Source organism: Abramis brama, assembly GCF_963993115.1.
Source record: "Abramis brama genome assembly, chromosome: 9".
In the NCBI taxonomy this organism is placed as follows: Eukaryota; Metazoa; Chordata; class Actinopteri; order Cypriniformes; family Leuciscidae; genus Abramis; species Abramis brama.
The window spans coordinates 15095990-15108171 of NC_139971.1; the positions used below are offsets into that span (position 1 = coordinate 15095990).

At 35.3% G+C, this 12182-nt stretch overlaps 1 protein-coding gene and 1 long non-coding RNA gene across 2 annotated transcripts; both read left to right on the forward strand.

The window, feature by feature from the left end:
* Nucleotides 1-3461: 3461 nt before the first annotated feature.
* On the forward strand, nt 3462-7553 carry foxf1 (forkhead box F1). The gene is made up of 2 exons (XM_084124763.1): nt 3462-4788; nt 6346-7553. Exons 1-2 carry the CDS (start codon nt 3807-3809, stop codon nt 6507-6509), a joined length of 1146 nt encoding a protein of 381 aa, XP_083980889.1. The 5' UTR covers nt 3462-3806; the 3' UTR covers nt 6510-7553.
* A 999-nt stretch (nt 7554-8552) lies between these two features.
* LOC311089546 lies at nt 8553-11531 on the forward strand. Its single transcript, XR_014607708.1, has 4 exons — nt 8553-9176; nt 9293-9365; nt 10323-10503; nt 11065-11531. It is a non-coding gene; the product is annotated as an uncharacterized lncRNA (long non-coding RNA).
* Nucleotides 11532-12182: the final 651 nt, after the last annotated feature.

Here is a 12182-nt window from a genome sequence, read left to right on the forward strand (position 1 = left end):
GGCAAATCTGCGCCTAAAATCAATGAACACAATCGGAGTTGTGTGTGTGTGTAATCCCATCCTTTCACATTCACATAAACAACATTTCAACAAAAATACGCACCCACCTAAGGAGATAGAGAAAGTGGACTGGGACTGGGCACCCTCGATGCGTGAAACAAACTCTCAACTACTAAACTAATCTATAAAGCAATAATAGTGAAATGAATGAGAAACAAAACATTTATAAGCACGGCATCTAGTTATTTTACGACTAAACATTACATTTAAATTAAAAAAATCACATATAGCCTAATGTTGAAAATAATAATAATAATCGTGGCAGCCAATAACAATATATTTACATATGCCTATAAGATTATGTCTACAGCTGACACAGCTTTTATTTAATGTAATAAAAAAAGTACAATACAAACATATAATTTTAACTAAGAAGAAATCTTGGTTAGAGATTTGAAATTATAAGGAAATATTGTATTGTAATATTGTCCGAACTTACATTCAACATTAAAACATTATAGACTGTCAGACAGACAATTTATTTTTCAGATATCAACTAGCCTAATTCCTTTTTTTTTTTTTTTTTTTTTTTTTTTTTTTTTTTTTTTGCAGAAAGAAAGGTTGCATAAGAAATTTGCTTTAAACCACCTACATAGTATAATAATTAAACAAATAGTCTAAAAGTAGTAGCTTAAAAATATTTTTCAGGGCACTACAAAATATAACTACAATGATCACTACTTTCCATAAGTGCGATTGTGGAAGTGTCACACGGCAGTGAACTTGTGGAACCCTTGACTGATCCGTCTGTCACGCTTCCTTTCAAACAATTCATGTCCAGTTAAGTGAACCTTCAGAGTTCACCGTGCTCCAGAATTAGCTCTCTGTTTCCCTACCAAAAAAGTTAAAAATAGCCGTCATATACGGGCTGTCTTTAAATCTGAATTTAAGTAATTTCCTCAATAAATGTATAGGCTGAATAAAGACCACATTCCAATGTTCCATTGCAGATGTGTAACTGTGGTTATATCCATAAACTCTTTTGTAGACATCATTAACTAAACTCTTTTGTTGTCATTAATGAGATCTAGCTACAATAACGTGACTTTTTAGGTATTTAGTGATTCAGACAGAAACATGAAAATTAACATTAAAATAGAAGCAAAACAGTGACTTATTAATGCGTTTATTATATGTGTTTTTGTGCTTTTTACACATTCGTAACTGTATACGTTTTCCTGTAAAAAGCATTCTCTAAAATTTAACAATAAATATTGCGAACCGTGCTTTACAGCTATGACGCCAGTGTTCTAATGATGATTTTTTGCAAAACTGAGTTATGTCATGCTAACGTGACTAGTCGAACAATGTGGTTTTCCTCTTTTTAAGTGGCCATGAATTTCAAACGGGCAATGTGTCAAATATTTTATTGGAAGACGTCATGGAAAATGTGAACACTGAGACAAGACAACGAATTAGTCTATTAACTATTAAAGTTATTATTATTAATATTATTATTATTATTATTGATGTTGTTGCTATCGTTGTTGTTCATTATAATCATACTTACTACTACTAATGATAATAATAACAACAACAATAATACTAATAATCACAAGAACAACAACTATATTTGACTTAAATTAGGTTTTCAACAATGCATCCATTTTTATCAGCTCGGTTATTGGAAGTAATTGAGCGAGCTAAAAAAAAAAAAAAAAAAAAAAAAAAGGCCACTATTTGTTTGCACATACCGAGAGAGTGAACTCCTAGGCTACTGCATCAATCACACATGAGTTTGCGATGACGTTGAAGAACTTTTGCATACTTTACTACACAAATCGATGAAAAAAACTAGTTATTCTAAACACATTTGAGGATGTATTTTCTGTGGATACTGTATTTTTAAGGGTTAATATGAGATGAACATGGGACATCAGCAGAGTAGCGTTAAAAAGGCCCTTAACAAATGAACACATCAACCTTAATTAAATGCAGAGGTCGAGACCAAACTGGGTGGTCCATAGCACTTGATAAATGTACGGGCCCCTTTCCAAGCCTTAAAACAATACCTCTATCAATGTGCATTCCTGCATTGAGCAGCACCATGGTCCAAACCTTCAGGGTATTAGCTGATAACGGAGATATACTCCTGAATGATGATAAATTGCATCTCTTGTACCATGACAGCAAGATATGTCAATAATATATATATATATATATATATTTTTTTCTTTTCTTTTTTTTCTTTTTTTTTTTTAGATTAGTCAATTGGGTTTTTCTTTGTTTTTGTTTTTTATTATTATTATTTTTATTCAATTACATTTGAAAGTTTTGTGCAAGTTAGATATCGTATCTTATAGCCTATTAATCTATATGCACTTCACTCTCAAAGCATGAATGTTGCATAGAGATAAAACATATACTGTACAAATCGCCTGTAGCTAACTTCGATATAGATATTAGACCCGGGAGAGAGCAAATAACCAAGATTTCTGGAAAGAAAGAAAGAAAGAAAGAAAGAAAGAAAGAAAGAAAGAAAGAAAGCATATCTGCAGCAAATGTTCCTGATTAACTGTTACATTATTATGTGCATTACATGACGCATGTGTTTTACTCACGTGTCCAAAACATTCACAATTAGACAATAATCATATGCCAGTCGTTTGATTTGACTTCAGCAAAGCAAAAACTCACGCGGTACATAAGTGAATATAGATGTGTCGTGTGAACTTGCCTTGATTAAGTGACGCATCTTGACTGCAGTCTTCAAGCGAGTATCCATGAACCCGATACGACCCCAAAACCTCCATTCTTCAGTTCTTAATCAGCTCAGAAATCTTTAAATGTACGTGTAAAACTCAGAATGGTGACGTGGCTTTGTGGATTAGCTGCACTAGAGATGCTTTTTGCTTGATATTTGATTTAAAGAAGCTCAGGGGAAAATGTTTACGTTTTGCAGTATAAACATCCTCCTCGTGTTCCTGCCTATCTGAGAAAGAAAGAAAGAAAGAAAGAAAGAAAGAAAGAAAGAAAGAAAGAAAGAAAAGACACTTGCTTTTCATTCAATTAAGGATTTAAAAATGGCGTTATTTCGTAAAAAAAAAAAAAAAAAAAAGATTTCGTATGCCCCTTTGCAGCTTCTAAACTTCCCCAAAACCCGCTGTCATTTTTGTATTTATTAATATGCGAATGATTTAAAGTACAAAGTAATTAAAGTAGCAAACACATTAATTAATTAATTAATTAATGTGTGTCATATAATGTATCATACATACATCATTAATATGATCAAAAATACCTAAAACGCAGTGATCCAGCTGTATTATGCTATTCAAAGTTGAATTTATTATTAGTTAAAAATAATTTTGTATTGTTCGAAAAAAGTCTCGATACTAATGTGGACTCAATATGCTATTTTATTTAACAATAAATAGGACTATAAACGCGCTTTATTTAATAGTGTTCTAGTTGTGCAGATGTTGGTAAAGCCCACCCCAGCAGAGCTGACAGTGGGAGGGACACTGGGCGGCCCCTGAGCGACTCTGACTCAAGAGCCTGAGAGGAGCTGATGGAAACAGATAAGTAAAAGCCCAACTCCATACTGGAAGAACAAGAAGACAGGATCTGAAGCAGAAAGAATCTCTTTTCCCTGCAGTATCCAGTTTTATGGTGGGTAGTATTACAAGGCAATTACGCATAACCAGAGAAAGAAGAGATCATTCCAGCATTGCATTCCGTTATTAATGAAAGCAGCGTAAAATCGCAGTCTTTTTTTAACGTGGATTTTGACGTGTGCGTGAAGAATGACGGCTGAGGTCCAGCAGCCCTCCGTGCAGACCCCTGCTCACAGTAGCCCCATGTCGGAGAAACCGCACGGACAGACGCATGTGATGGAGACCTCCTCTTCCTCCTCCAGCACCAAAACTAAAAAGACGAACGCTGGAATTCGTCGTCCTGAAAAGCCCCCGTACTCTTACATCGCTCTCATTGTCATGGCCATCCAGAGCTCTCCAACCAAACGACTCACTCTGAGCGAAATTTATCAGTTCCTACAGAGCCGCTTCCCGTTTTTCAGAGGCTCGTATCAAGGCTGGAAAAATTCGGTGCGTCACAATCTGTCTCTGAACGAGTGCTTTATCAAGCTGCCCAAGGGTCTGGGCAGACCCGGTAAGGGCCACTACTGGACCATCGACCCAGCCAGTGAGTTCATGTTCGAGGAGGGATCTTTCCGCAGGAGGCCACGGGGATTCAGGCGCAAATGTCAGGCGCTCAAACCTTCCATGTACAGCATGATGAACGGGCTGGGGTTCAATCACATACCCGAGTCCTATAACTTTCAGGGGGGCGGCGGGGGCCTGTCTTGCCCTCCAAACAGTTTATCTTTGGAGAGTGGGATTGGGATGATGAATGGACATTTGGCCAGCAATATGGAAGGAATGGGCTTGGCAGGACACTCCATGTCCCATCTATCAGCGAATAGTGGACATTCCTACATGGGCAGTTGCACAGGATCCTCAGGGAGTGAGTACCCCCACCACGACAACTCCGCATCACCGCTTCTCGCCAGCGGGGGAGTGATGGAGCCGCATGCGGTGTATTCTAGCACGGCCTCGGCATGGCCTCCAGCGCCCCCGGCTTCTCTAAATAACGGGGCGTCTTACATCAAACAGCAGCCGCTCTCTCCGTGTAACCCGGGAGCCAATCCACTGCAGCCCAGTTTACCCACACACTCTCTGGAACAGTCCTACCTGCACCAGAACGGCCACGGCAACACCGACCTTCAAGGTAAAGTTTTCAAGATGACCCCAACAGACATATTTAACAGAAATATTCTATCTTGTTATATGCTTTTATTTTCATGAATAGGTGAGAGGTATAATGAATCATTTTTAATGTCTTGCCAACAGTCAAGCTAAAGTTATGCCACATCACGACACAAACATTTGTACAATATGCTTTATTCAATTAATGTGCTGGTAAATATTTTCATAAATGCTCGTGTATTTTGTCGAGAAACTGGTGAATACAGAATCACTGCATTTAATTCGCGAATGGGAACAGTAATGTAGAGTGTGATCAAAATTTCTAAACATTAAAAACTTTATCCATGGATCATTTGGTCAGTCTTTGGTAAGCTTCTAGCTCACATATTGACATAATTCTGCACATGCATAATTAGAAGTGATTTCAACTCGATTGCTGTAATCTCTACTGGGGCAAGAGCAAGAAGAACCACGCCACGAGCCCTGCAGCAATGTGTCTGTGGGGAATCGCGTGCAAGCAGTCATTTTAAAACGATCCCACCCAGATCTTAAGACTTTCAGGTCTCTTCCAGGTCTCTCACAGCACTCCAATGCATTATCAAAAAAACGTAATATAATCAAAAGCTATTTAAAACAATAATAATAATAAAAAAAAAAAAACATATCAAACTTAATAATGACGCTTAAAAATGTGTTGACAGGCCAAAATGATATGGTGACGCTTTTCAATACATTTCATTTAAAAAAAAAAAAAAAAAAAAAAATATATATATATATATATATATATATATATATATATATATATATATATATATTATATAATACTTAAAAGATCATTATTATGTATGTCTACATTAATGGAGTTAGATATATAATTGTAGGATATATTTGGTAAAATTGGTAAAGGTAAAATTGTAGAATATATAGGCCTAATTTGTTAAAGTTAAAGTTATTATCGAAAGTAAGTTTATGTTATATTCCTCCTGTAGCTGTTATAGCCATTTTCAATCTTAGAAGACCTTCAAGAAATGTTTAAAACATTTTTTTCTCTCTCTCGATCCTCTAGATAAACGAAGGTCGACAAATACCCGGCTTTTTATTCAGTCAACAGTCGCTAAATCTACAAACAAACAAAAATGTGGATTGGAGTTTGATATACTTTACGATTAGAAAATTTTACAAGATACAGAAACATTTTCCCATTGAATGAACGACTTAATGTCATGGGCAAATGTGTTACTCATAAACCTTTTTTTTTATTATTTTTTTTTATTTTTATTTTTTTTATAGCAGTAGTAGTAGTGGTAGTAACAATAACAGTTTGGGGTTTGGATTGGAGTTTGATATACTTTACGATTAGAAAATTTTACAAGATACAGAAATATTTTCCCATTGAATGAACGACTGAATGCCACAGGCGAATGTGTAACGCATTAACATTTTTTATCATTTCTGTTATAGCAGTAGTAGTAGTGGTAGTAACAGTTTGGGGTTTAAAATGTCAAGAACACTACAACAACATTAGCCAAGTTTTTTATATATGTATATATCTAATGTGCCATGTTTTGTGTCCCCGCAGGTATACCGCGCTACCATTCCCAATCTCCCAGCATGTGTGACAGGAAAGAATTTGTCTTCTCTTTTAACGCCATGACCTCTTCATCGATGCATTCACCAGGGAGCAACTCGTACTACCACCATCAGCAGGTCTCATATCAGGACATCAAACCCTGTGTGATGTGACAGCATTATTACAAAGAAGACTTAATGCAACGACGAGCAACAGAGTAAACTGGCCCAAATGAACTCTGTGGCCAAGAGTTCTGAGGCCAAGAGTGGAACTCTGAATTCAAGTGGCTCTTTTGGAAAGAGACATGGAATTAAGAATTGCCGTTTATTACTATTCAGAACTTGGCCATAGAAACGCATTGTTAGAAAATTACAAACTCAAAGGAGCACTTGGAAAAACCTTCAGCTTCAGATATCTGCGAATCATAAGATCGAGGGCAAAAAAAGCCACTGCATCTCGTTTCCAACAGCTCAGTACAAACTCTGCTGGCGGATGACAACCACACTCGGAGATGCAAAGATGAGTGAAACGCTCCGATGTTGATATATTGTTTTTAAAGACGAGTTTGTATCGTTTGGAACGTTTTCCTACAATCATTTTTATTTCGCTTAAAATGGTGAAAACCATAAGCACGCGAAATGAAGGCACCTTTAAACCCTAATGCGCAACTTATTTATTCTGTTGAAATGTTTAATTTTAGGCTACAATTATAGCCACAGTGTTGACCGTTTTATTGGCAATATTTGCCCAATGTAACATTAAGGTTAAATATAAGCATTGTTAGTTATTTTGATTGTTTATTTAGTTGTACATACCTATATTGACACGTCTTATTTCTCAAGCACTGTATAAACTGTACATGGTGTAAGACATCTTTTAGTAGGATTTTTTTTGTCCCTTTTCAATGAATTTAAATATTAGTTGATGTAATCCTTCAGTTCAATTGAAAATTAAAGTAATGGCATGGAGTTTGCAATATCTGTTTAAAATATGACTTTTCTAAACAAGAATTATTATGTTTTGTGAATTAAAAGTTTGAATTCTATAGATTTCTGGACTAAATTTCTGCGTTATTCATCGAACCAGAAATTAAGCTTATTGAATGTAGAATTTAAAGACGCGAATTTAAAAATAATGCGAAATAACTACAATAATAATGTTTCAATTTTAGTACCAGCAATAACAACAATAATAAACTAAAGTTATTATTTTGTGCCACATTCTTCATGATTGATTTTATTCCTGGAGAGAAAAGTTGACCGCATAAAGCTTACACACATTTGATCAAACAAATATACGTACAAAACCAAGCTATTTTTAAGAAGATATGGTTCACTAATATAGCTTAAAATGAAATATTATGAGATTGTTTTAGTTTTTGTATTTTCTTTTAATATAATCCGCTAATGGGTAAGAATTAAATTAATAGAACAAATGTTGTCTGGGTGGAATTGAAAAAGCTGAAGAGTCACTGCAAAGATATTCCATTAAAAAAAAACAATATTCCTATATATATATATATATATATATATATATATATATATATGTATATATGTATATATATATATATATATATATATATATATATGTTTTGCTAAGTAAGATAATGGGCCTATATCTCCCGGGGACAGTCGATCCAGTCAGTGTTTAATATTGTATAATATTGAATATTTGCACAGACAAAGTCATCATGGAATTGTTTAGAAAAAAAAAATATATAATACATGGATAAGACATTCGAGTCACTATTAAAAATAAATATTCTTTAGGTTGAGCAAAGATCCCTTTTCTTGTCAAAAACATTGTGTAGGCTACTGCATATCAGTTTATTGGTTTCTGGGTTAGCCTATACAAGAACAAGACAATACATTTTCTTTTTCGAAAAGGTTCAGACTTTAAAAACAGACTTCTCTTTTTTGTTCTAATATCCGGCTAAAATTAGGAAACAAACGGTCAAAATAAATCAGTATTGGCAGAGCGTCTGGAGATCTTGCAGGGGTCCTCAAGCGGACACAATGTTGACCCCCGCACGAGAGCACACACGAATCAACTATTAGTGCGTGGCCGTGACCATGAGCTGAACTCTTAAAGATTCCCATGGACGCATGATCTTAGAGGCCACACATGAGCAGAGCACAGCTGTCACACTTTTTACTTCGTGAATGTTTCAGGGCAAGTGCATTATTGACACAACTAGAATTATAATGACTACAAATATCTACATTTTATCATAATTGATTACTAAATTATTGACTGCTGATATTTAAAAGTACACGTCGCTTCTTGTGTGTTATGGCACTGTATGAGTTAAGGTAATTCTGCATGGTTTGACTAATAAAAAATAAAATAATTGTTGGTATAAACGGATGTATTTAGATTCGGCCATATTAAAGAATAATTTTGATATTACATAATATTATCAGTAAAACTAGTTAATTTAGATGTTAACATTTTCGGTTACCATTTATTCAAGTGCAATCGTACGAATAACGATGTTTTGGGAAAACAGCCGTAATAGTAACCTACTTGAAAATCGCTTTATATGATTTTCAATAGTATAGACTACTACTATTGCTTTAGGTTAGGCCTCGTTTACGACCCACTGTTAAATTGCTGTAAATTTACGGCAAAATTTCAACAGTATATTCCTGTTTTGTTCAAAAGCAGTACATTGCCGTTTTTTTTGTTTTTGTAAAATGACGTAGACAAAGTATAACAGCATTTTAACGTATGTATTGCTTGAAGGAAACAAAACGGTACTTAACAGTATTTTTGGCTTGACATCGGAAGACTGCAGTGAGCACGCATGGATTTTTCATCCATCTTCATACTTATAATAGGTGAGTTCCCTTTTGTTTTGCTCTTTGTGATAGAAAAATACATTACATCTGCAGTTGTTTCTAATTCGTATTGCTGATATTGGAACTGCAACTATTTTTTTATTCGCTTGTTTCAGTGACAAAAGCACCAACTGCAACTGTGAGGGAAGTTGGATTCCTGACACGGATAGCCTAATTCCCGATTACAGGGTGAGTTTCATCCAAATACTGTTGCATGTGAATTACATCGACGTCTCAGCGCGCTTAAATGACCGGTGTTGCAGCTTGATTTTCATAATTCGGGAAACCTCCCAACGTTAGACAAAACCTCAATTTCGGGCTTTTTGTGCTTTCAAATGGGGATAAACTTGTAATCTGTACATATCTCTTTTCTGAGGGTGATTTATTTTCTGTACTAGTGATTGTATTGTTAGGCCTGCTTTAATGGTGGCTTTATTTTTGCATAGATCCAAGTTGTTTAATATAGGAGTTAAGTGATAGAATAATCATTAAGAATAATTCATATTAAAGTTTTGTTATTGCTGCTGCATTGTTTCTTTTCATACTCATCGGTATGTATAGTAGAATCTAAACATTTTTTATCATGTTCTTGGCCAATGTTGTTCCAAACCCACAATAGCTTATAGCTTATATTTTTAATGAACTATATTTTTTCTGTCCCTTCCTTCAAAGTTCATGTAACCAACATTTTGAAGATCCAAAAAGATCATACATGCATTGTAAAACTAATCCATATGCATTTTAAAGTCCATTCTAAAGTCCACACATTAGTCAGGCAAGCATGTCTGAGTTTCTGTTTAACATGGACTTTCAATTGATGGACAACAATTAAACAATATTAGAAATATATTTGTCTAAAGATAAATTAAAGTTTTATGGGTTTGGAACAACATGAGGGTGAGTAATTCATGACAGTATTTTCTTTTTATGGTTGAACTAACCCATTAACAATGTTGAGAACATAATTTCACAATACACATCTTGTCCGCCCAGACCAGTCCATGATCAACACGTTGAAAACTATTTCATATTTTAAAAGAACAGGGCTCTGTCAATGATTTCAATTTTCCTTGCTTTCATTTACAATCTTGCGGTGGCAGATTCATGTTTTTATGTCGATGCTGACTTCAGTTTTTCATTTTAAAGTTTCAGGTGAAACACCAGGAAGCTGTATTCAACACTGGATGATCAGCCTTGAGGGGCACATCATTTGTGAGGGCATCCAGCCGGCTTTTCTGTCTGGGCTTGCTGCTGTTTTTTCTACTTTCTACAACCTCAATCTTCAATACCAAGCTGAGGCAGCATGCACACTGGAATTCATTCAAAGGTTAGATAATTGGATGCATACATTCAATTCAGTTCACATTTATTTCTATAGCACTTTTTATAATGCATATCATTTCAAAGCAGCTTTACATAAAATTTTTCATTGTTGCAATGTTGCATGTTTAATTGATACAATACAATTTGGCCCTAATGAACAGGGAATCTAGCATCAAATAAAGAAAATTCCTTTAAACTATTTGAACCCCAGTGAGCAGCCATAGATCAAGGAAATAAAAAGGGCATCGGTGGTGGTGAGGTGTTGGTGAAAACCTTGGAAGGAAGCAGACTCATCTTTGACACCAAAATGATGATTGTGTGAATTTGTTAAAATGTATCAAAACATTGCTAAAATAGCATGTAAGATGTGCTATGCAAAAGCTTGAATAAGGAGATGTCTTTATTCTAGATTAAATCACATCTTTCACCCCCAAAAGATTAAGAAAGCTCTCCTTTCCTGACAAAGTTAAAGGAAGTGTTCTTAATACAAGAATAGTCAAGAATATAGCAAATTTATATGTTCTTTGTGAGTAACTAATTCTTATCAAACACGTTTGTTTTTCAGGCGGTTCATCGGGATAAATCCAGAAAAAGGCACCAAGGCTGGAGGAGTCATATCAAAACGGACGGGGAAGGTCGCCCAGAAGAAAAAAAAAGTGAACCCTTGTGTCTCCAGTCTGATTAAAAAGTTGATGGATTTTGAGTGGGACTTCATATAAGTATTTCACACAAAACACACACACACACACACACGTTCTCTTGCATCCATATTTTTGCAAGTATTCACTCAAAATCAGGTGAATAGAGTCGTTCACTGTGTTTGTGTCCAGAGTTCATTTTTTGGACAGTATACTTAGTCATTTGTTTAAAGACTTGTTCAAGTAATTCAGATTCGGATTTTGGAAACATCTTGTTTATTATTATTTGTTGTAACTTCTAAACCTTGAATTTTTGTTATTTTCTTACATGTCCTTTTATGCTTTTTTTTCCCAAAACAATTTTAGAAGTTTAATAAACAAAATACATGTTTTGAAACAATACTTAAAGCTGCTTTTATTCTGTGACATTTTTAATTCACTATTTCACTTTTACATTTATTCACTGTTGGTATTTTATAGCAAGACCGCAACAGGGTAATTTATTAAATCACAAGGTTTAGAAAATAATCTTTAAAGCAGGGCTCAGTAATTTCGGGATTTCTTCGCTGTATTCTCGCTTTTTGCTCGCAGGTTTCTTTCTAGAGCTCCCCCTACAGCTTCAGAATAGATATTTGACAACACTGTTGTAAAAACTCGTTGGCGATTCTCAGACACCAGAGGCTAGTAGATCAACGACATCAAAGCAGATGGGACATTCTTTAAAACGTCTTCTTCATTCGGGTTCGAACAGCGTGAGGGAGCGCAATAATGACAGCATTTTAGCAGATTTCTTTTGGGCGTAAAGCAATTCGTTACATCGCGAGACCTGATATCACGCGATACTTCCTGACGGCCGCCGGCTCAAAGTTGCAAGTGCGGATTTTCCGCTCACGGGCACCAGGGGGGTGCGAAACGACCACCATTCAACCCGAAATAAGTAATATAACCATCCAGTGACTCCGGATATAACCATCCAATCCAGTGACTCCGAAGCTGTTCAGTTAAGGTAAAAAAGTTACTTAGTTCACCTTTAAAAACACAGGGG

What these genes read in the sequence shown, in the direction of transcription:
- foxf1 (XM_084124763.1), top strand. Translation starts at nt 3,807, where the DNA reads ATGACGGCTGAGGTCCAGCAGCCCTCCGTGCAGACCCCTGCTCACAGT. An exon ending in CGGCAACACCGACCTTCAAG is followed by an intron (nt 4,789 to 6,345) that starts GTAAAGTTTTCA and finishes GTGTCCCCGCAG; the next exon opens with GTATACCGCGCTACCATTCC.